The sequence below is a fragment of the Brienomyrus brachyistius genome, chromosome 6 (genome assembly GCF_023856365.1).
Source record: "Brienomyrus brachyistius isolate T26 chromosome 6, BBRACH_0.4, whole genome shotgun sequence".
In the NCBI taxonomy this organism is placed as follows: domain Eukaryota; kingdom Metazoa; phylum Chordata; class Actinopteri; order Osteoglossiformes; family Mormyridae; genus Brienomyrus; species Brienomyrus brachyistius.
Window position 1 is genome coordinate 8038476 of NC_064538.1, and position 21091 is coordinate 8059566.

The 21091-nt window shown below is 42.8% G+C and overlaps 3 protein-coding genes across 10 annotated transcripts; 1 reads left to right on the forward strand and 2 right to left on the reverse strand.

The window, feature by feature from the left end:
• Positions 1 to 709: 709 nt before the first annotated feature.
• On the forward strand, positions 710 to 4643 carry rps26 (ribosomal protein S26). Its single transcript, XM_049017484.1, has 4 exons — positions 710 to 826; positions 1498 to 1675; positions 4233 to 4363; positions 4544 to 4643. The coding sequence occupies exons 1-4, from the start codon at positions 824 to 826 to the stop codon at positions 4577 to 4579; spliced, it is 348 nt and encodes a 115-aa protein (XP_048873441.1). The 5' UTR covers positions 710 to 823; the 3' UTR covers positions 4580 to 4643.
• A 3595-nt stretch (positions 4644 to 8238) lies between these two features.
• On the reverse strand, positions 8239 to 15233 carry ikzf4 (IKAROS family zinc finger 4). Of its 6 annotated transcripts, none has more exons than XM_049018255.1 (8): positions 15110 to 15233; positions 12395 to 12445; positions 12142 to 12246; positions 11668 to 11979; positions 10501 to 10668; positions 9658 to 9807; positions 9429 to 9560; positions 8239 to 9316 (listed from the first exon to the last, which is right to left on the reverse strand). In XM_049018255.1, the coding sequence occupies exons 2-8, from the start codon at positions 12432 to 12434 to the stop codon at positions 8526 to 8528; spliced, it is 1698 nt and encodes a 565-aa protein (XP_048874212.1). In that variant the 5' UTR covers positions 12435 to 12445; positions 15110 to 15233; the 3' UTR covers positions 8239 to 8525. The 6 variants fall into 6 exon arrangements, with proteins under 6 accessions (XP_048874212.1, XP_048874208.1, XP_048874211.1 ...); XM_049018251.1 differs by having other exon boundaries at positions 10501 to 10686; XM_049018254.1 differs by lacking the exon at positions 15110 to 15233 and adding an exon at positions 14594 to 15098 and having other exon boundaries at positions 10501 to 10686.
• A 1321-nt stretch (positions 15234 to 16554) lies between these two features.
• Positions 16555 to 20534, reverse strand: dnajc22 (DnaJ (Hsp40) homolog, subfamily C, member 22). Of its 3 annotated transcripts, XM_049017116.1 has the most exons (5): positions 20488 to 20534; positions 18959 to 19077; positions 18442 to 18736; positions 17687 to 17979; positions 16555 to 17099 (listed from the first exon to the last, which is right to left on the reverse strand). In XM_049017116.1, exons 2-5 carry the CDS (start codon positions 18992 to 18994, stop codon positions 16917 to 16919), a joined length of 807 nt encoding a protein of 268 aa, XP_048873073.1. In that variant the 5' UTR covers positions 18995 to 19077; positions 20488 to 20534; the 3' UTR covers positions 16555 to 16916. The 3 variants fall into 3 exon arrangements, with proteins under 3 accessions (XP_048873073.1, XP_048873070.1, XP_048873071.1); XM_049017113.1 differs by having other exon boundaries at positions 18442 to 19077; XM_049017114.1 differs by lacking the exon at positions 16555 to 17099 and adding an exon at positions 17121 to 17340 and having other exon boundaries at positions 18442 to 19077.
• Between the last annotated feature and the right edge of the window lie 557 nt (positions 20535 to 21091).

A 21091-nucleotide genomic window follows, 5' to 3' on the forward strand; every position in this document is an offset into this window, starting at 1 on the left:
AGATTAATCGCTTTCGGCAAAGCCACACCAAACTATCTTGTCTGGTGTTGAAAATCCCACGCCAGCCAACTGACCAAAGTTGACAACCCTGCATTTACATTAAATTTCTCACAAAACATGCTAAAGTATATACAATGAACAAAGACGAAAGTGCATGATTAAGTTAACTTTGTCAAACAAATAATAGATAGCGTTTACCACATGTATGGTGGTGGAGTGGCTAGCATTGTGGTTACATTGCTATTTAGTGTGTGCCTACGACTTTGTTCCCTATGATGGACGGCATCCTGTCCTGATCCACCATGACCATGCATTGGATAAGGGATTACGGAAGAAGTGCGACTGATAAATTAAATATTTGCATGCATATTCATCAAAGGATGGATGTATCATAACTGAAACTAGAATTGATAACTAGTAAAATAAATTGCATTGAAATTTATATGGGTGCATACATGCTTCTCAGAAAATAGCAAAAACGAGTGTTCAGCTTGCAAGATTCTTTCGTTCTTTACTTCGTCCATTCATTTCCCTGTACTGTATATAGCAACCCGCTGCATTGTGGGATGTTTCGATCCTCCAACAGGGCTCACTGAAATAAAATAGTTCCCACCTAAGATCGTGAATAATCAAATCAGATATGACTTTATTGTACCTTTTATTATACCCGTTTAACTTTCACATAAATATTAAAATTCAATTTTATATAAAATTACAGGTTGTCATTCGCTTTCTTATAATAAAAATTCTTTGGCGCGGAGGCACAGTATAAACTCGACAGTGCTGCGGTCACCGGTCCTCTTTCCAGCTTCTCAAGCGAAAAATGGTGAGTATGAAATGAACATGTGCATGAGGCATAAATTGAGGTTTCGAGTGAATTGTACCAAGGAGTTCACCGTATCTTGTAGTTGTGAAATAAATATTTGTTCTACATGATATGAAGGTCTCACAGGGAAAATGTTGAGTGATATATAAAGAGTGTGAAGTGCGGACGCCGTGAATCGTAAAGGAAACGTGTGTAGGCTGCTGCCGGGGCCTAGGCGTCAATGCACGAGCTGAAAGTCTGATTATTAGTTATTTCGTTTTTGTTTAAATGCGACTAAATTCCGGACCTAGTCATTTGGCCGTCATCCGAAAACAAAAGTCAGTGACTTAATATAAAATTGAGGTCGTATGTCATTTTATGTGGAACGGACCGCATAGATACTGTAACATGGTCGTCGTCTGCCCATTTACTTGTCTTCTATACATACAGGTCCGTTTTGATCTTTTTTAATCAGGTGTCTAATTACAAACCCGGTGCCCCTGATATAAATGCATTGACTAAATTAATTTGTCTTACTCTTTAGTGTAACTTTTATGTTAGCTGTCACTTTGCAGTTTTTTTATAAGTAACATTGATGGCCACAGACCTTGTGGTTGGATTGTGCTTTTTAAATTTTAGTTGTGCTGATGTGTACTGAAGTGTTAAACAGCAGTGCCCTCTAAATTTCACAGACGAAGAAGAGAAGAAATAACGGCCGTGCCAAGAAGGGACGTGGGCACGTCCAGCCCATCAGATGCACCAACTGTGCCCGCTGCGTGCCCAAGGACAAGGCCATCAAAAAGTTTGTCATCCGGAACATAGTGGAGGCGGCTGCTGTGAGGGACATCTCAGAAGCCAGTGTCTTCGACTGTGAGTATCTGGACCAGACGTGGTTGTATATTTTTAACATTTGATGTAGTGTGTAATTGTAGTTTATATTTTGAATGAATAAGATTTCAGGGACATACTGTTTCAGGCAACAGGGTTGTTTTTGACCCGTATCAAACAATGGGGTTTTGTTTCTTATGTTTTGTGTGTTTTATTTATTCTTAAAGCACTTTGAGGTTACCAAGTTCATATTCTTCATGAATAGTTTCTTTTTGCTTGATCTAGAAGGTCAGTATACATTAACTGCGATGTTTCCCATCAAACTGGGGCTTTTTCAGGGCACGGCGTGTGTAAATACTTAGTTAATCCTTCATGGCCAGTTAACTGTGGTTTAGCCTTATTTTCAGTTCTTTGCTTCACCAGACCATGTTTTCAGGACCAGAGTGGAAAGGGGGAAAAAACTGAATGGCAGCAGGTGTTTAAGGTGATGGCTGCTGGTGCCTGTCCTTAGTGTAGTTTTAGTCTTATGTTAGTGTCCAGCTTGCTGCTGTCCTTCCTGTGGACATGAAGGTTGCATTAGCAAGTTTGATGTTATCAGTGTTTGCACCTTAATTTTCTCTCTGGTACTATATCATCAGTCTAAAACAATTTTTTGCTGCACTTTTCCATGTGAGCTTTTGGGCTGGGAACAGTGAGCCCTGCTGCAGCTTGTGTTCATGCTACGTTTGGCTGCGGACGGTCGCGGTCGGTATATGCATACAGCAGTGATACTCCACCAGACCAGCAGGGGGCAGATTTATTGCAAGAAACACAAATACAAGCAGTGTAGGGAAACAGGTAAACTTTTCATGAACAGTTTTAAAGTTATTAGTCAAGGCTTTGGTAGTATTATGGTAATAAGGATGTTTTGCGATCCTTACAGCAAAATTAGCTGGGGTCCCCCTGGCCCTACTCGGTGAATTTTATCGGCAATATCTTAAAATGAATAGTGCTGCTATTTAAATCACCGGATACCTCTATGTAATGTCTGAACAGTACCCCGGTAACTCCTCATACAGCTGCTCACCATAACTAATACTACCACAGTAACTATTCTTCCTCTACTCTTTTGTTGTTGACTGTTGATCTGTAGAAGTCTGTGTTGCCACCTACTGGAAAAAACTAATCAATTATCTTACACATGCATGGTCGATGCACAAGGATACGCATGGTTTCTGTTACACAAATCATCTGCGCTACACATGCAGCCAGCCCCTGATGATATTTACATCACTTACCCTCATTTGGCTGGCTGCTTCTACTACAGAGCCATGCTATTGTAATACACACAGAATGTGGCTTGGCATTGTCTTGCTGAAATACGCAAGGCCTTTACTGAAAAACACGTCATCTGGATAGCAGCATATGTCGCTCCAAAACCTGTATATATTGTTCAACATTAGTGGTCCCTTCCCAGATACGCAAACTACCTTAGCCACGGGCACTAATGCCCCGCCCCGCCTATACCATCTCGGATGCTGGCTTTTGAACTGTCCACAGATAACAAGCTGGATGGTCCCACTCCTCTTTAGCCCGGACGATGCATTGTCCATGATTCCCAAAAAGAATCTGAAATTTTGATTTGTCAGACCACAGGACAATTTTCCATTTTGCCTCAGTCGATCTTAAATTGGCTTTTTCCTAGAGAAGCCAGCAGCATTTCTAGATCATGTTTAGATGCGGTTTCTTCTTTCCATGGTAGAGTTTCATCCTGCATTTGTGACGCAGCGGTGAACTGTGTTCACAGACAGTGGTTTTTGGAAGTGTTCCTAAGCCCAGGCAGTGATTTCCACAGTAGAATCGTGTTTTTTAAATTCAGTGCCGCCTGAGGACGTAAACATCAGGGGTATCCAATACTGGTTTTCGGCCTCGTCCCTTGCATACAGAGATTTCTCCGGATTCTCTGAATCTTTTAACAATGTTATATACCGTAGATGATGAAATTCCAAAATACTTTTTAATATTAGGTTGAAGAACACTCTTGAACATTCTAGGACAGTCTTTAATTGTCGCATGATTTGTCCACGCAGTCTTTCAGAGTGGAGAACTTCTCCCATCATCATTGTATAGAGACTGCGCCTCTGAGAGGCTCTTTTTATACCCAATCGTCTTCCTGACCTGTTGCCAATTATCCTAATTAGTTGTGAGATATTCAACCAGGTGTTTTTATTTTAGCGTCACACACCTTTTTTTTGCCCGTCCCAACTTTTTTGAAACGTGTTTCCAGCATCAAACTCAAATTGAGCATATATTTGTCATAAAAATAATTTCTCCATTTCAACATTTAATGTTGTCTTTTGTTCTATTTTCAATTAAATATGGATTTACATGATTTGCAATTCATTGCATTCTGGATTTATTATACATTTTACACTGCTTCCGAGCTTGTTTGTAAATGGAGCTGTAGAACGTGAAATTTCAATCCCGACATATTTCTTCCTGCTACCATATCGCTTTGCATTTTCACTCAGTGCAACTTAGACACACAGGAATATCCAAAAATTCCACCCCACCAATTCCCTGAACACTAAAATAAATCTGATGGTCATTTGTTGCACAGCCTACGTTCTGCCCAAACTCTACGTGAAGCTGCATTATTGTGTGAGCTGCGCCATCCACAGCAAGGTGGTGAGGAACCGCTCTCGGGAGGCGAGGAAGGACCGCACACCCCCTCCACGCTTCAGGCCCAGTGTGAGTTTTTGTTACCTTCACATAAAGGTCTTCACATATGTCTACTGTGGGTGACCTGTTTGCATAGCAGAGTGACTTTTATATCAGCTGTGCAAACGGTATGTGTCCTATGCGAGCAGGAACATGGCTTTCAGTCCATCTCTTGGATAATTAAAATGTTGCCCTTTTCCTTTTGTACAGGGTGGTGCCCCTCGCGCTCCCCCCAAACCCATGTGACCCTGGATAGCTTCGAAGATTGTGTAAATAATGATTACGCAACAATAAACATGATTGGAGACACCTTCTTGTGTTTCATTGGGGGATGCATTGAGATTTGCCTGACTAAACACATCTAGCTGTCAGTAGACTTTTGCGTGAGAAGGTGAACCCGGTGTTCTCAACTGGCAGCTGGGTGGGATGTAAAGTCATTTTGAGGAGCTTCTGTTTCGTACATCCATTAAACTTGGACTTCACCTTTTTATTTCATGTTGGATTTGGCTTAATTACCTTTAAGAGTAGTCACACGTCTGTGGGACCTTGAGCTAGGCCCTTACCACCATCTCCAGGGGCACCGCACGCTGGCTGACCCTATGCCGTGACCCAAACTCACGTATGTGTCTGTGTGTCTCATGGAGAGTAAGATGGGCTAGAAGAAGAGAAGAATTTCACTTCAACTATGTGCGAATGGCAAATAAATGATTGTTTTAATTTAAATGTTTCTTGACCTTGCAAAATCTTCAAGCTATAGATGTTTTGCAAGTATTGAACCATTTTTCAACTGACTTTCAGGGGTTATGGGTCAACCTTGATGTAACCGGTTCAAGAAAATAGTCAGTTACACAATATATATATATTTGAAAGAAAAAAAACTAGTCTATATTAATTCATATTGTGTTTCTTTACCTCCATAGTGTGAACATGCTGTCATTACACAATAATATATGTACAACCATGGTCTATGTACATATCTTTTCCGTAGCACCCCAAGCCAAACAGGAAACACTGGGAAGTTATTAGACTGATGTATTTGCAACACTATTTTCCTGAAACTAAGTTGCAGTAGGGAAACATACGTGGAGAGTTTTATGAACTGTTATAGCAGAAATGGTGATACGGGCGAGTACAAGAATTCCTTTCCAAATTCATGTGAAATGTCCAAACAAGTTCTTCAGTGAGGAATTGTTTAATGTGAGATGTATTGCAAAATCTCACCCAAGCTAAGCTGCTGTTGCCATGGAAACTAAATGTAGCAAAACACAAAGTCCCTATTTCGGGGTGGTAATGGCTGTGGCGTTTTTGTTTTCATAGACTAGCTTCTAAATGATTACTCAGGGCAGGCTTTCACATCGAATGTCAGAGTGGCAAGACGTGACTTCAGTTTCTCTGCACATCGTCAGACTGCAAAATATTTTCAACACCAAATCTATTAAATGCTTTTCCAATTTTAAGAAAATGTAGTTTTAGATTTGTGATTAATCGAATTTAGGTAGTACTGTTGACCAGTCACATGCTTACACCATGTGTGACAGTTAAGTTTCAGTGTGATATGATTTAAGCACCATACTATGGTACGTTTCACAACTTAAAATGTACTGTAGTGTTAAACTAATAATTGAAAGTAAAACCACATTAGGAGTAGTTACAAGCAATTAAATCCAAAAAAGGTCACTGTATTTAGGTAAGAATTCAACCTCAGTTTTACAACAAATAGTACTTTATTCAATGTATTTATTGGACATGAAAAACTACTTAACAAAACAGAACTGTTACACTTCTCCCCCTTAAAACCAAATCAAAAAGCAATACCTTTCAAAACTACACAACTTCTCCAAAACATGAGGCAGTTATATATGTATACAAATATGAGGTAAAGAGTTTTTTCTTTGTCATAGATTTTTTTCCTCAAATATTTAAAGACAAGGAACTCGAAAAAAATCCCAAGCAGTTTCAGTGACGTTAAAATCCTTTCTTTTTCCATTTACCCATTGCTTCCTGTCTCATAAAAACTTCTCTTTTCTTTGCAAGGGCTTTGAGTAAACTCAAGCCCAAATAAAACAGCACTAGTTGGGATTAAGAGATGGTGACAATCTGCTGCAGAAATGAAGCTGAACACACATGTTGTAACACCCACCCCTTCCCCAAAGTACACAGTCTGTTTGCCATCTCACACAAAAACACGCACACACCCTTTTCTCTTTCAAAATATATCTGTGACAGACCAAGTGCATCTTACCACATTTATAATAAAAAAACAACTATTTAAGAAAACTTACTGGTTTTCGATTTGTTTTACATTTCTGAATTCCAAGTTCTCTTTTTTTTTTTTACCTTGCAAGTAATAAATAACGTATTTGGTCTCCTCAATGCTTTTTAGTTAGTCATATAAATAATTTGCTTATAGTTTTTATTCTTGAATTTTAAGAACGTGGCATAAATATTCAATAAGAGGTCTGGGAATAACCAGCCTAGCTGGCACCTCCACGATAAACAACATGGACATCCCCTCCTCGGAATCAACCCTTTTAAAATAAAGAGTCTTTGACATGCTGCTTTCATCTTCTGTGTTTTCTGGCTGTATTACAAGTTTTCTTGAGCAATTCAGATCTCCATTTTAGCCAGATTAAAAAGGAATGTCCCCTATAATCCAGTATTTTTGAGAGCAGAGCGGAGGCAATAAAATATACATCAGAATATTAGGAGCTCTGAGACCTGAACTATTTGCAGCCATTCAACTTCCAGGTTATGTATAAGAGGGAACCCCTTGTTAATAAAGAGTATTTAAATCTTTAAAATAATAATAATAATCTACATTGGATGTTTGACATTCAAATTCCATTCTTCAGTAAATTTTCTAAATGCCATATAGGCATAAATCAGTGCAAAACCAATGTTCATGGAACACAGGTCAATCATCATCATCACCACCACAGAGTCTGTCATAACGTATCACATCTTTGTCAAAAAAGCCCCCCCCCCTTCCCCAAAGCACAAAAAACACACACACACACACACAGAAAAAGCAGGAAAATTAGAAAGTGCAATCCTTATCAGAGGGACCCCCCCTCCCCTAAGGTTCCTTAAAAGAACCAGTTTGTTTCACGTGGCTCAGTCTGATCTGCACCTTAACATTCACAGTTCCAAGGAGAGCTTCATGGGAACTGCTCAAATATGACCGTCTACTGGAGGATGGTGAGGAAAGGTGCAATATCCAGACCAATGACGCTCTTCACCATTGACATGCTGTCTAAAGCAGTACCTTAAAGGAAAGGAGTAGGCAAGATTTCCCATTTCATATGTCTACAAAAGCTTCTGTATACTGGGTCTGAGGCTCAGCATTCACTTGTGCTGAACGAGAGCTCCTCGCTGTGATATGTGATATTCCCCATTTCGGGAGACCTTTGACACGCTGCAATATTATATAGAAATATAAGTCTGCAGGCGTATTATGTCAAGAAAAGACAGACAGCCTCCTGAGACTGTAAAACGGCTATGTGCGTAATTCTGTGGATGTGCTGATCTAGGTAGACATGGTGCTTCTGGCAAGGCAACGTGCGCCCACTTTGACCATTTCGACTTTTGGCTTCCCAATCAGGAGTGGCGGACCACACTCTTACCCTTACTGGGCTCTGGTGCCCACATAGAAACGCTGAAGGGAGACGGACGGCAGTGACCCCCCCCCCCCCCCCCCCCCCATCCCAAAGTGTGATTATTAAATCCTCTGCCCAAGACTCAGGCTGTCAAAAGTAGTTCTGTGACCTAGAAAATTATCCAGCTGCCCTCCGAGTCACCGCTCTTGGTTATGATCCAGTCCCTGACAGCCCATTACACAGGGTCAAGTGTGGGTTTGTGCTGTGCAAATGCTCCCCTCCCCACCCCCAACACCCCCCCCCCCACACTTCAAAGAGGGCAAACCACACAGGAAGAAGGCACTTCTGACGCAAAACAACTGCATTCTGGAAAATAGAGTGCAATTATAATTTGCCGATCATCCCTTGACTAAACTTCTCCCACAACATCTCCTCCCAGTTCCCGTCTCCAGTCCAGTGCAGATCAAACCCTAACCCATCCTCACCTCCTGCACACACAGTGCTTTTCGAACCCGTGCTGCCTTCCCTGTGCATTCACCTCTCCGCTCCGGCCCGCATCACCGTTCCCCCACCCCGAACCCCGCGGCTCCCATACCTCAGCCCAAAGTGTGCTCCCCACGGACGATGTGTGAGGAGAACTCGTAGCGGTCCTGGCTGCGGTGACCACAGATGTTGCACTCGAACGGCTGCCGGAAGCCGTGGCAGCCCATGTGGATGGTGAACATGACGTGGTCCAGGAAGAGGACGCGGCAGTGCGTGCAGCGAAAGGAGCGCACTGGCCGGCCCTCGCTGTCCACCACCCTGACCTCGCAGTTGCCGGGCCGCAGCGCCACACTACCCTCATCCCGCTGTGGCTCACTATCGCTCTCTCGCACATGGCCAGAGCTGCGGGCTGCCGGGGGAGCTGGGTGCTGCTCAGGGTCCCCACCGGCGCTGGTGGCTGCGGGCTGCTCTTCTGGCGTGCTCTCTGTGTCTGTGGAATCCTGACAGCCGTTACTCGGAGAGGCGGCATGACCGCAGCTGGGGGGCAGGTCCTCGTGGCCCTCCCCTGCCTCTCGTCCTCCTAGTCCCAAAGCCACGCCCCCTGCCCCACCCCCCCCAGAGTCTGTTCTTTGCCCTGGCTGGCCCAGCTGATTGTAAAAGGAGCTGATGACGGACGTGAACTCCGGCACGTTGGCGGGGTGCTGGGGGGGCAGCCGGAGGGAGCGGATGGACTCCTGGCCCCCACTTCCTCCCACGGGGCCCCCAAGGTAGCTGCTAATGACACCCGTGAAGTTTGAGGAGTCAGCAGTCCTGTGCAGGGAGCTCAGCTCGTCTCCTTCCTTGTCGATGGGAGGATAATGTTCGTAATGTCCGTCGGCTGTGCTGAGGCGCATGTGCTTCTGTCCTGTACAGACAAAGAGAGCAAAGTCACAGCGAGCAAAGTCACAGAGGTAATCTGCGCTTTACTAAGGGGCTTCGGGCCAGGGTGGTAAATTGGAGGCAGACAGGGAACTCACCCACAAACTTCTGAGGTGTTGACCTCTTACGCTTGGTGATGCTGTTGGCCAGGCGGTCGATGAATGTCAGCTTGTCCGTGGAATGCTGGAGCAGAGGGTCTGTCACCAGCTCCACGTCCCGCATCTCCTCGCCTGCATTGGATGGGATTGACAGAGAGAGGCTCTTCAGTACGCAGGTCGCCATGGCGTCGTGCGCTGACCCCCGCAAGAGCCGGAGGTGGCCCCTTACCATGCACGTGGCTGCCTGGCGTGGGCTGGGCCTCCAGGCTCTGCAGGTAGCCATGGCAACGCTCCCGGTGCTCCTCCAGCGTGCTTTGCTGCTTGTAGCTGCGGCCGCAGTAACTGCACTTGTAGGGCTTCCCCACCGTGGGGGAGGACACTGCAGGACAGAGGCAAAGCAGGAGGACAGCATCAGCAACACCGCATATACGCCCTCCTCCACCTATTAGCGACACGCGAACGAACCAGACTGATAACAGAATGATACCCCTCCACCCTACTCGCTAAGAACTTGGCATTTGCCGTCTCCTCAAAAGAATGCCACCAACCGATTCCGTCCACCTTTGAGTACCGCATCCCAGCAGAAAGAGTAGCTCAAAACCATGCAGCCCGCTAGTGACGTGGGACGAGGGCACCTGACCCACCACACACTTCCGCTCCATCCCCTTGCCGAGAAATCACCCAGCATGGAGTTATCGAGTGGCTGACTCCGGAATCCGGTTTCGTGAGAAATTCATCTTTATAAATTTGTACCAGTTTGTACACAACTGAAAAATATCAACAGGATTTCCTGTTTTCATCATCTTGCAAATGTCATTTTTCACACCAGCACCTTGTCTGAACCCAAAGTCTACAGCACAATATGATGTATTCATTCTACTCATTCTTCTCTCATCAAAAACGACACTAAAAAACCAACCTGTACCCTACAAATCAGACTCCATGTAATCTCAGTGAGAGTACTCATCCACACATCCTGAAGACCCTGCTGGTACATCTTGTTCCTGCTTCAGGTTGAGACCCTGTCCCGTACGAGTATTAGTCTCCTGCTTCTTGGCACGGCGGGTCTCACCAGAGTGGGTGCGGAGGTGTCCCGTCAGCGCGTCCCGACGTCTGCAGGCGTAGCTACAGAAGGGGCACTTGAAGGGCTTCTCTCCGGAGTGGAGCTTGATATGCCGTAGCAGGTTGCCCTTCTGGGTGAAGGAGGCGCCGCACTGGTTACACTGGAATGGGCGCTCACCTGGCATGGCACACAGGGCTGTGGGTGTCACAACGAGAGCTTACGGGCATGGTCACATTCACTGCGTAGAGAGAAAGAGGGGGGCCACGACTATGCCCAGACAAACACAGAGGTCTTCAAAGCTAAACATGCTTTCAAACAGATATGTTCAAGTACAAGTACAGTTTTATTAGCAATGATTTACTACAGCACTTTTATCTTGGGGGGAGGGGGGTGTGTGTGCCAATGATATCAAAGGGTATCCACAATATGCGTGATCCATGTGAAACAGCATGGCATTACTATGACTTATGCAGGTACTTCCCAGCCCTTCCTCTTTTCTGAACCCTTTGTCTACAAACTGCAAGTTAGAAATCTTCCTCTATCTGTGTGAACATCCTGACAGCCTGGAAACTTCCCCAAACTAGAGAAAACTTTCCAGAACAGAAAGCTATGGAATTTTTTGCCTCCTGTATGTAAGGAGAACTTAGGAACTTTCCATGTTATGCAGAATGAAAAAAAAATCATCATTAAATACCCTGTTTCATCCAACTTGTACTGACCAGACATAAGTGAATGTTATATGATTTGATCTCACATGAGTTTTAGCCCTACTGTGATACAACTATGCTTCAAATGCCAATGGCCATATAATACTTAATAGTTCCACAACAAAGTCTGAAGTTAGCCATCTATGTCCCAGGATGAATTCCAAAGGGAGACATTTCCACTATACTTTGCTTTAAAAATGACTCAAATGTGAAGCTAAGTGGGAAATAAAGTTGCATAACAGCTAAAAGAGAAGTCTGTCACAACTGGCTAAACTGGGAAGTCAAGTAAATCATGCAGGACATTTGCCAAGGCTAACCAGCCATGCGTTACCACATCCCAAAGGTAACATACCAGTAACTTGGCAGTATTTTTCTGCCACCTGACCCGAAAAAGGCGAAGTTGCACGTCGTCACACAGACAAAACAAAACGGGCGTAATGGAACATTCCGGCTGATTTCCACTGCTCACCAGTGTGGCTGCGCTTGTGCACCATCAGAACGTTGGGCCCGATGCACACCATGCCACAAATGTCACACTTTAGCTTTCCGTTGGGAAGCCGGATTGGCCCTGGGGATGTGGGCTCGGGACTGGCCAGCTCGCCATAGCTTCCGCCACCGCCTGCTCCCCCGCCAACCACGGCACCCAGCTCCAGGCCCCCCTCCTCCACAGGGTCCAGTCGCTCGTCCTTCCACGCCTCGTCGCGCTCCCCTGCCCTCTTGGCCGGACGAGCTACGCAGCCCAGCTGGTCATCGTTGTACAGCTCCACCTTGATAGAGTTGGCTGGGGAGAGAGACAAAGTGACCTGTGACACAGTGAGCAAAAGAACTCGGGGGTGGGGCATCACCGGAGAAACGCGTTCAATGTGAATATAGCAGCAGCCTCAGTATGTAATACCTATCAGTATTTGTACAGACAGGTAAGTGAAGGTAAGTATTTACTCACCGCTGAGGGACCGGCTGGGAGAAGAGTGTTGACTGTTGGGTGTGCTAACTGTAGCCCCCCCCATGCCTCCAGAGAAGTCCCTCTCCATCGATGAGTCTCCACTCCCTACACAAACACACACACAGCAGACTGAACCACGCTGCTATAGACTCATCGGTGAGTCCCACAGCTTTGAGACGTTACTTTATACCAAATCAATTCACATACAATACAATTGTACTTTTTACAGTTTTACACTTTTTACTTTTATTACCTGACATATAGGAACGGCCATTGCAGTCATCAGCATTCATTCTCACACCATCTAAACAGAGGACATAGGAACACAAACACTTAAGTCAGAGTCTCAGTTTTCCCAGAGAGTCCTTACCTTCAGAAGCTTAGTTCATCACTCAGCTGCAATTATATCTAACTCAGCTTTCCAACCACATCCATATTATCGCCGCATTAGTGCCGGAGATTCACCGCACACAAAGAGTTCGAACCTCCGTTCCAAGTGAACCATGCATTGCTGTGTTAAACAAGAGCTCCCTACCACAGAAGGCAAACTCCTCCCTAAACCTTCTGCAACTTCTGTTCTCCTTTCTTTCTCTGTGTGCACTTTTGCTTATGCGATCCTTTTACGTGCCCTAATCTTGTTGCATCCGACGACAGCGGACACACATTTTCTTTCTTCTACCTTAAATACATGAACGAGACACTAAGTCACTCCCTCCCCCGAGCCCTCAACACTCTTCACCCTAACTGCAAGGACCAAAAACGCACCGGCACAGAGAAGGTGCAAAAATCAATAGACACACAAAGAAGAACAGACTGGGGAAACAGTGGGAAAAGATGAGCTAGAAATTAAATGACAAAAATAAAAACTAGAGTCTATGGGTAAATCCTGCAGACGAACAAGAACAGACTGATGAATATGTGAACAGGAAACAAACAGAAAAAGACTTCTGAGCTCCAATGGTTCAACAACAAGCACAACAGTAAATGTGGTCTTGTACAACATTTTGCACAATTTTGGTATGTGCCTGGATAGTTAAAATAAGATTTACCTCATCTTGATGCATTTCATTCATTTTCATATATGCACCAGGAGACAAATGCACGTGTAAAAACAGCCTTACACTGAACCACAAAGCATTCATTATACTTTTATGAACTAGAGCAACTCCTTTTTCACAACACTGATGCTGGTTCACAAGGTGACAAGGCGAATTTGACGGCTGATGTCTCTTTGGAAACATGCTGCGATATAAATGCCACGTAAAACGAGATCATTACATAGCAATGTTAAGTTGCATGTGACTTAAAATAAATTTCACACAAGTGACAACTGTGCAAAGATTTTTATATCAAACCAAATTTGGATGGACAATCAGAAAACTGAACAGTAAATGTATAGCATTACATGAGCAATACCAAACCTAAGGGTGGGTTAGCCCTGTAAACCTTAATGCTTTTAAAAATGCAAAAAAAAAAAAAAAAAAAGATGTTTTGAGATTTTTGGAGGGCTGTTCTCCCACTCCCCACTGCAAGAAAACCTTCCATGAACAACTCCAATACAAATCTGCCAAACAAGCTCAAGGTTGGAGTCATACTGCTAACAGCTATACCTATTAGATAGATTCCATAGGAACAATATGTGCCAAATTCCTCTGGGTCCAGAGGCCTAAAATTATTATAAGAAGATTGACAGACATTCTATCCTTGCAGACCTGGAAGCCTAGAAGTTTTGCAAATGAATTCTTCCAGGAAAGCAGGAGACATGACAAGACATAAGATCAGACCAACTGACTGAAAACTGTATTGAATAGTTAACCCTGACACGCATGAATACAATTTTAGATTTCCTTAAAATAAATGTGTGCCTTATTACCTTCAAGGCAACTAATGACAAAAAAAAAGAGACCAGAAAAGCAGTGACTCATTCCATAGATTTCAAATTTCTTTTAGAATACCATCAATAACACCGGTGTAAAATTTATATTTTTTTCTTTGTCTTCCCACAAAACAAAACATTAAAATGTATTTTTTTTAAATTACAAGGTAAATCATAAATTGAGGGGGGGAAAAAAATCACAGTGAATCACTAAACACAGCAGGCAGTTTGGATATCATTAGTGTACAAACGGCAACAGTATCCGTTTGTTACATTTAATTGATAATAATTCATCAGTCTGAAAACACTGATTATTCGATCTTTAAATTAGTTACGCCACACGTAGAACGCTAACCACTGTATAGGAAAACCAGATACACACAACTAAGGCTGCATGATTAAAGAGACTCGGAATAGTTAGAGGTCTTGTTCTTGAAATAACAAAAACATATGGCATGTAACATATGTAACATTAACAAAAAAAAATAAGTGATCAAAGGGGGGGAAACCCTTACCACACTGCAAATGTCAGCTACGTATTAGCCAGTTTTTCGAAGAAATGCTCCTTCAACTTACAAGCAACTGGTCTGGTTGCAGACTATGTTTCCTTCTAGGAAAGTACCCCTTTAGCTCGTTATTTTATCTGAACACAGTGTAAACAGTGGAAATGTGGTGGGCGCTTTTACGCGAAAACGCCCGTTCAGTGCTGGAAGCTTCGTGACGAGACGGCGGGGAACGTTTCAATGAATCCGGCCGAAATTTCAGCTGTCAGAGGATGAGCGATGTCCGCGGAGCCGGAGTGACGCGCGCTCCATCCTCGCGACAGGCTCGCGGAGCAGCCGCAACGAAAACCGCCCGCGAGCGCTCCGGGCGACTTGCGCGACACGTGACCGCGTTTTTTTTTTTTTTTTTTTTACAGAAAGCGGTCTAATTGCGTTGTCGACCTTAAACTTGAATTATGTTTCTTTTCAGCCGTTGCTATGGCAGCCGCCTCTAAATCGATGCTTGCTTCTCGAGATAGCTAGCTGCTTTCCCGTACTCCCTCCTGGCTACTTATAGCAAATATACTCTAACGCCTCAATCGTTTCATACCTGAAATCGGTCCCGTTATAGATTTTTATTTTGAATTTACGTTTCTGGCTGTCCGTTAGTTTTTTCTGGCGAAGGCAGCATCTCCGGGTCCTTTTACCTGAAACCCCGGACAACTTCCGGTCCCACACCGGGATACAGGCCCGTTAATCCTACTGCAGACGCCCTGATCGGCACTGACTGTCGAATGCATCGATGTGCTCAAGTGGAGAAACGACAGAGCGCAGCAGTTTAATAAGATCTTGCATATGTATCGATAAATAATTTTACATAGTGAAATTATTAGAAATTAAAACTATAAACGCATTAGGAAATCGCTTCTCTTTCTTGTATACGTTTTAGTTAGGTTAAATATTGTAAAAAAAAATTTTTTTTTAATAAATTAATTAATTACGTATAATAGTTTAGGGCGTTAGTCTCTAAGAAAAATATGCAAAATCGTTAATTAAAATATTAATATTGTGATAAAATAATTACATAATTTTACGACTTTAAATGCATTGGAAACTAGCCCCGATTATTGTAAAATTGAAAAATCCAGTATGTTGTCTTACTAACCACAAGGTGGCAGCAAAGATTTCTTTGTGTGCTACAGCTGAAATACTCAGTAATTAAATGAGCTAAGTATTAATGAAAGGAACATCCATCCGTCTTAAAACTGCTTATCCTATTCAGTGTCGCAAAGGAAAAAAATGAACAATGAATAAAAAATATATATTTAATGTGCAATGGAATTTTGAACGCTATATTTAGTATAATTGCCACTATTGTCATACTTTAATTTTCTAGTTTTAAATGTTTTTGTACAGTCTTTGTTTATATATTTGTATTATACGTTATACAAAATGCGTTTTAATAGGATTTATTAATTAAGTGATTGTTTTTAATTATTTTAAATGGTTCTTTTTTTGGGGTGTAGAGTTTTGGGGTGAAAATTTATAAATGGCAGAATATTCTAAAGGTAAACCAATTGCAAATTGAGAATTAACATGTGTCTAGTAGGTGGGAGAACTGGCTACAATGTGACGAGCCTAAAATGGGCCACTGCAGCTATGAATCCCCATGATATCCACCCATTATTCTACATTCAATGACAAGGTGTCTTTATGAAAACAGACATGCACACACTCACAAAAATGGAAACTGCAGCATATGAAATACAGATCTTACAAGTTAAATATGATCTACGACTAGGAAAGCTTTTTGAACCAAAAATTAAACAGGTTATTGATCTGTATTTTATATTAACATAACATGTTCAACTCACAACGTTCCTTACAGAATAGTTTAACTTTTCTTCATTATCCTTGTGATTTGTTTTTCTCAATTTGACAATATTACCAGTAATATCTGTATAGCTTCTTTTTTTTTTTGGAAAGCCAAAGACAGTGCTCCATTTCACTGTTCTATTACACAGCATTGGGTGAAAACAAGTGTTAATGCCAGAATAACTGCTTAAACAATTTTATTTCAATAACCAGCCCTAGCATCACAAAGAGAAATATGCAATTTCTGAAAAAGTAAACGTGTTGTTCATTTTACATCTGTGCACCTTTTTGCATCAGCCTGCCAGGATTAGTGGGTCCCTACATTGCATTAACACTGTAAAACTCGGTGCCACTTTACAATAAGGCCACCCATATAAAGAGTTTATGAAGTAATAATCTGGTTATTAATTAGGTTGTAACACTTTGTAAATTATTAATAGACAATTTTAGACAAGTTATAACACAGTTTTATTTTTATTAATAAGTTGCTACCATTTACAAGTGGCAAAAGGGAGCCTTGTTGTAAAGTGGTACCCAAAACTCTATTCTTTCTGGGTTTTCTTGTGTCGTTGCATTAGTGTCTCATAAGCCTCCTGGATCCTAATGAACATCTGCTGGGCCTCGGTCATCTGCCTGGGGTTGTGATCTGGGTGCCACACCTTCACCAACTCCCTGTAACTGCGTGTGATCTCCTCCATGGAGGCTCCTTCACGCACCAACAAAACCTGAAACACCAGTGGAGTTTTGCAAAAAAATGAACAGAACAGCACATCTCTACAAACCGCAACACTTCGGTTGCTCAGCAGGTGGCGCTGTGGTCTTTTTTTTCCCTCCTTCGTGACGCTCCATTCTCCTCCCATAGTCCAAAGATGTAGTTTAGATGAACTGTTATCTAAATCCCCCTGGAGTGGATATCCCCTACCTCTTCATGTATTTCCCAGGATATGTCAAAGGCTGCAATGCTGCCTTGGAGAAGCAGTTTTGAAATATGGACAAAAGCATAAATTGCAGGATTATTTCAGAGAGTCAGCGTTTGGGCATCTACATGCTCTAACACTGGAATAAGTATATACAGAGAATACATTTGCTGTTTCTTACTTTACGAACCAGATATTTTGATCCAAACTTGAACTTAATCTGTTACATATCTTTAATTAATCAATTCAAGTCAGTGGCATGTCTGGTGTGGAAAATTAAAGGTTTCCTCCACATGCTGACAGGATTTTATAAATAGATGCAAGACTATATGAATGTATGTGTGGATTATGTCAGCCGTCACATTCCAGACCCTCCCACATATACTCAGACTCACCTGCATTGCCTCTTTCTCTCTCTTGCTGTACTCTCTAAGCAGGACCTCCAGCACCTTCCTCCAGCTTTCCTCTGGGAGCCCGGCTCCCGTCAGAGCACGCAGCACCTTGTACGGAAGCAACAGGAAATATTCCAGCACCCCCTGGAGCCAGGGGAAGAACCACAGGGCATCCAGAATGACTGACACACAGTCCACCAGGTAGCCGAGGGTGGCAGTCATGTTGTGAAAGACGCAATATCCCAGAGGTGCTGAGAAAGCCAGCCAGGCGAGACCCAAGCGGTACAGACGCGGACCTAGGGAAATTGTAGACAGAAATGGCTTAGTGATAAATAATAGGGAGTACATGATCCACAAAAAAAGCATATAACTGTGTTATTTGCTTTTATTGTGGCTTAATAATAGATTTTGATAATAGAGGGAAAGTGATTGTCATTGCTGACACACATCAGTAAAATGTGTCTTCTGTATTTAACCCATATGTGACATAGCAGAGGTCAGTTACTTCAGCTTTCGAGGAACAGTGCCTTGCACAAGGTACATCAGTGGTACTTTGCTGGTTGGGGATACAAACCTTTCAATCACAAGTGTGCTTCCCTATCCATTAGGCCACCACTGCCCCATAATAAGCAGTGTGATGGAAATCAGATGTATTATTATTGTTTTTATCGCATAGGGTACCAATAGAAAATTATAAATTAAAGCTGGGCTTTGGGTAACACATGGGGCATAAAAACAGGAACGGGGAGTGAGCCTACCGAGTGACTCAGGCGGGTCGTTTGCTGCTAGGGGGTCTTTGAACCTGCGATGCCTGATAGCAGTGATGCTGGCAGCCAGGCTGATAGGCAGGGGCGAGAGCTTGCTCCCGTAAAAGAGGGGGGATGTCATGACACAGGTGGTGAGGGTCTTCTGCAGGTCCGACGTCTCTCTGCCGACGCAGGACACCAGGTGCACCCCAGCACCCACGGAAAGTGGCAATACCAGAAGGTAGAAGAAGTGGAGGGAGTTCAGGGCGATCAGGGCCACTGTGCCAAAGTAGATCCCCACGCAGACCTGGCCAGCGAATCGGACGGGACTTAATGGGGGAGGTCGGGAGTTACGGTGTCTCACACCATCTCTGACCGCCTCTCGGTTTACTTCACTGACGTAAGCAGGAAGGCGGAAAACCTCCCTCATCCATCCCACTCCGAAGCCTCCCACGGTGAGCAACCACAGCAGAGCGTGGCTGTCCCTCCCCAAATAGAAGTGGTGAAGGCCCAGGGGACCGCCTATTACCCATAATGCATATGTGATGAGCAGTCTTTTGGCCATAAGGGAATCGGCAGCCAGTGGCAGAATGGTTGTTGTTCATTTAAAGAGCCAGTCCCATCCTTGCCAGTGAGCTTCTCTGTTTCCTGTAGTGCAAAGGAAAATTATCATTATTCACACAAAGAAGTCTTGAACCTAGTCTAGAATCTAAGTTACAATAATTATTGCTTGTATATTAATAACAATGTTTTGTGACCCTGAAATATAGAAGACCTGTTTATTTTTGGAGCATTGCAAATTAAGTTGCGCAATAGTCTATCAATTCATCATATAATGCCTATCCTAGCCAGGACCATGGGGGAGGTTCATTAGAAACCATTAAGCATTTCTGCTGGTTTATATTGGAATTTAATATTTTCCCAGTAGTTTATACAGTATGGGTATCTTAATGGTATGTATTGTTTATAATGGACTTGTTGTTGTTTTACATAAATTAATCCATATGGAAATCTTCTGTGGGGTGGCATGGTGGTGCAGTGGTTAGCACTGTTGCCTCACACCTCTGGGACCCAGGTTTGAGTCTCCGCCTGGGTCACATGTGTGTGGAGTTTGCATGTTCTCCCCATGTCGTCGTGGGGTTTCCTCCGGGTACTCCGGTTTCCCCCCCACAGTCCAAAAACATGCTGAGGCTAATTGGAGTTGCTAAATTGCCCCTAGGTGTGCGTGTGAGAGTGAATGGTGTGTGATGTGCCCTGCGATGGGCTGGCCCCCCATCCTGGGTTGTTCCCTGCCTCGTGCCCATTGCTTCCGGGATAGGCTCCGGACCCCCCGCGAGGATAGGATAAGCGGTTTGGAAAATGGATGGATGGATGGATGGAAATCTTCTATCTATGCAACAGAATCCTACTGGTTTCTGCTTCTCTTTAATGGTAACCTGATGGGTTTGGCCTGTCATTTTACTTCATGATGATTATCTGTAGTTTATATATATATATATATATATATATATATATATATATATATATATATATATATATATATATATATATATATATATATATATCTGTGCAAAAGTCTTAGGCAGGCAAAGAAAATTATGTTTAGATTATCCTCGCGTTGGTGTAAAACTACGATATTATGCCTGTCAAAGTGTGTCAGCTTAGCCATTTCAGAACCTCTGCTAAAATCATCCTAATATTTGCAGCGACCGTCCAGTGCAGCCATGTATTTTTTGACTTGGCCACTAGCACACCTCATACAGCTAGTCAATCTCTCACTGACTTTTTAAACCGATATATTTCATTATTTAATTGAGCTGTTGGTGAAATTTAACAAAATCATGGAGCGGCTGACGTGCCCCTGAGGAGAAGTTTGGGAACTGAAGCGGTGTTCATCTAGCCATCCAAGAAGAAACAGAAGAAATTGTTACTAGTTTTTATTGTGTTACTCTTAATTTGCACATGTTCTAATGTTAAATTGTGTTTTTTGTTCTAAACCAAAGTACACTTGCGATATATATACACACACACATAGACATACATAGTATTGAAGCTTACCTCCAACTCTCCCGCAAATGTTTCTGAAAGTACGTTTTCACTGCATTTGGACTTTGTATCTTAATTGTAAACTGCACACGTTAACACTCAAATGCTCCCAGCCCTTTAGCTAGTTCCTCTAACGATTAAACGTCCTATTGTAAAACGGTGGATTACAGTGAATAAGAAAACAGAAAACAGTTTTTTTTACAGGTTTGCAAATAGTAACTGCAATCGCCCAGCCAGCAATACAGCCCAGTTCAGTATTTTATTTTTCACTGAAATAAACAAGGTAACACCACAGAATCACAATCCTAACACAATCGACAACCCTTCATGGTCTTGACTGGATTCCCTTGTGCGGTTTTCAGTAAGAAGACCAGACACTCATCTACTCTGTACATTACTGACGGCATAGTATTTCAAAGTTTTAACCTAATAATAGCACAACATCAATATTACAGTTCAAATTAAGCTATTTCGCTTTTTAACATTATTTTATGCATCATTATACATAAAGTTGTATTTTCCACATAAAGTTCTGCTGTCCATCATTTTTAAAGACACCTTCATTCAAAATATTAATATCCCAACTTCCTTCAAATCATAACTATAATTTAAATTT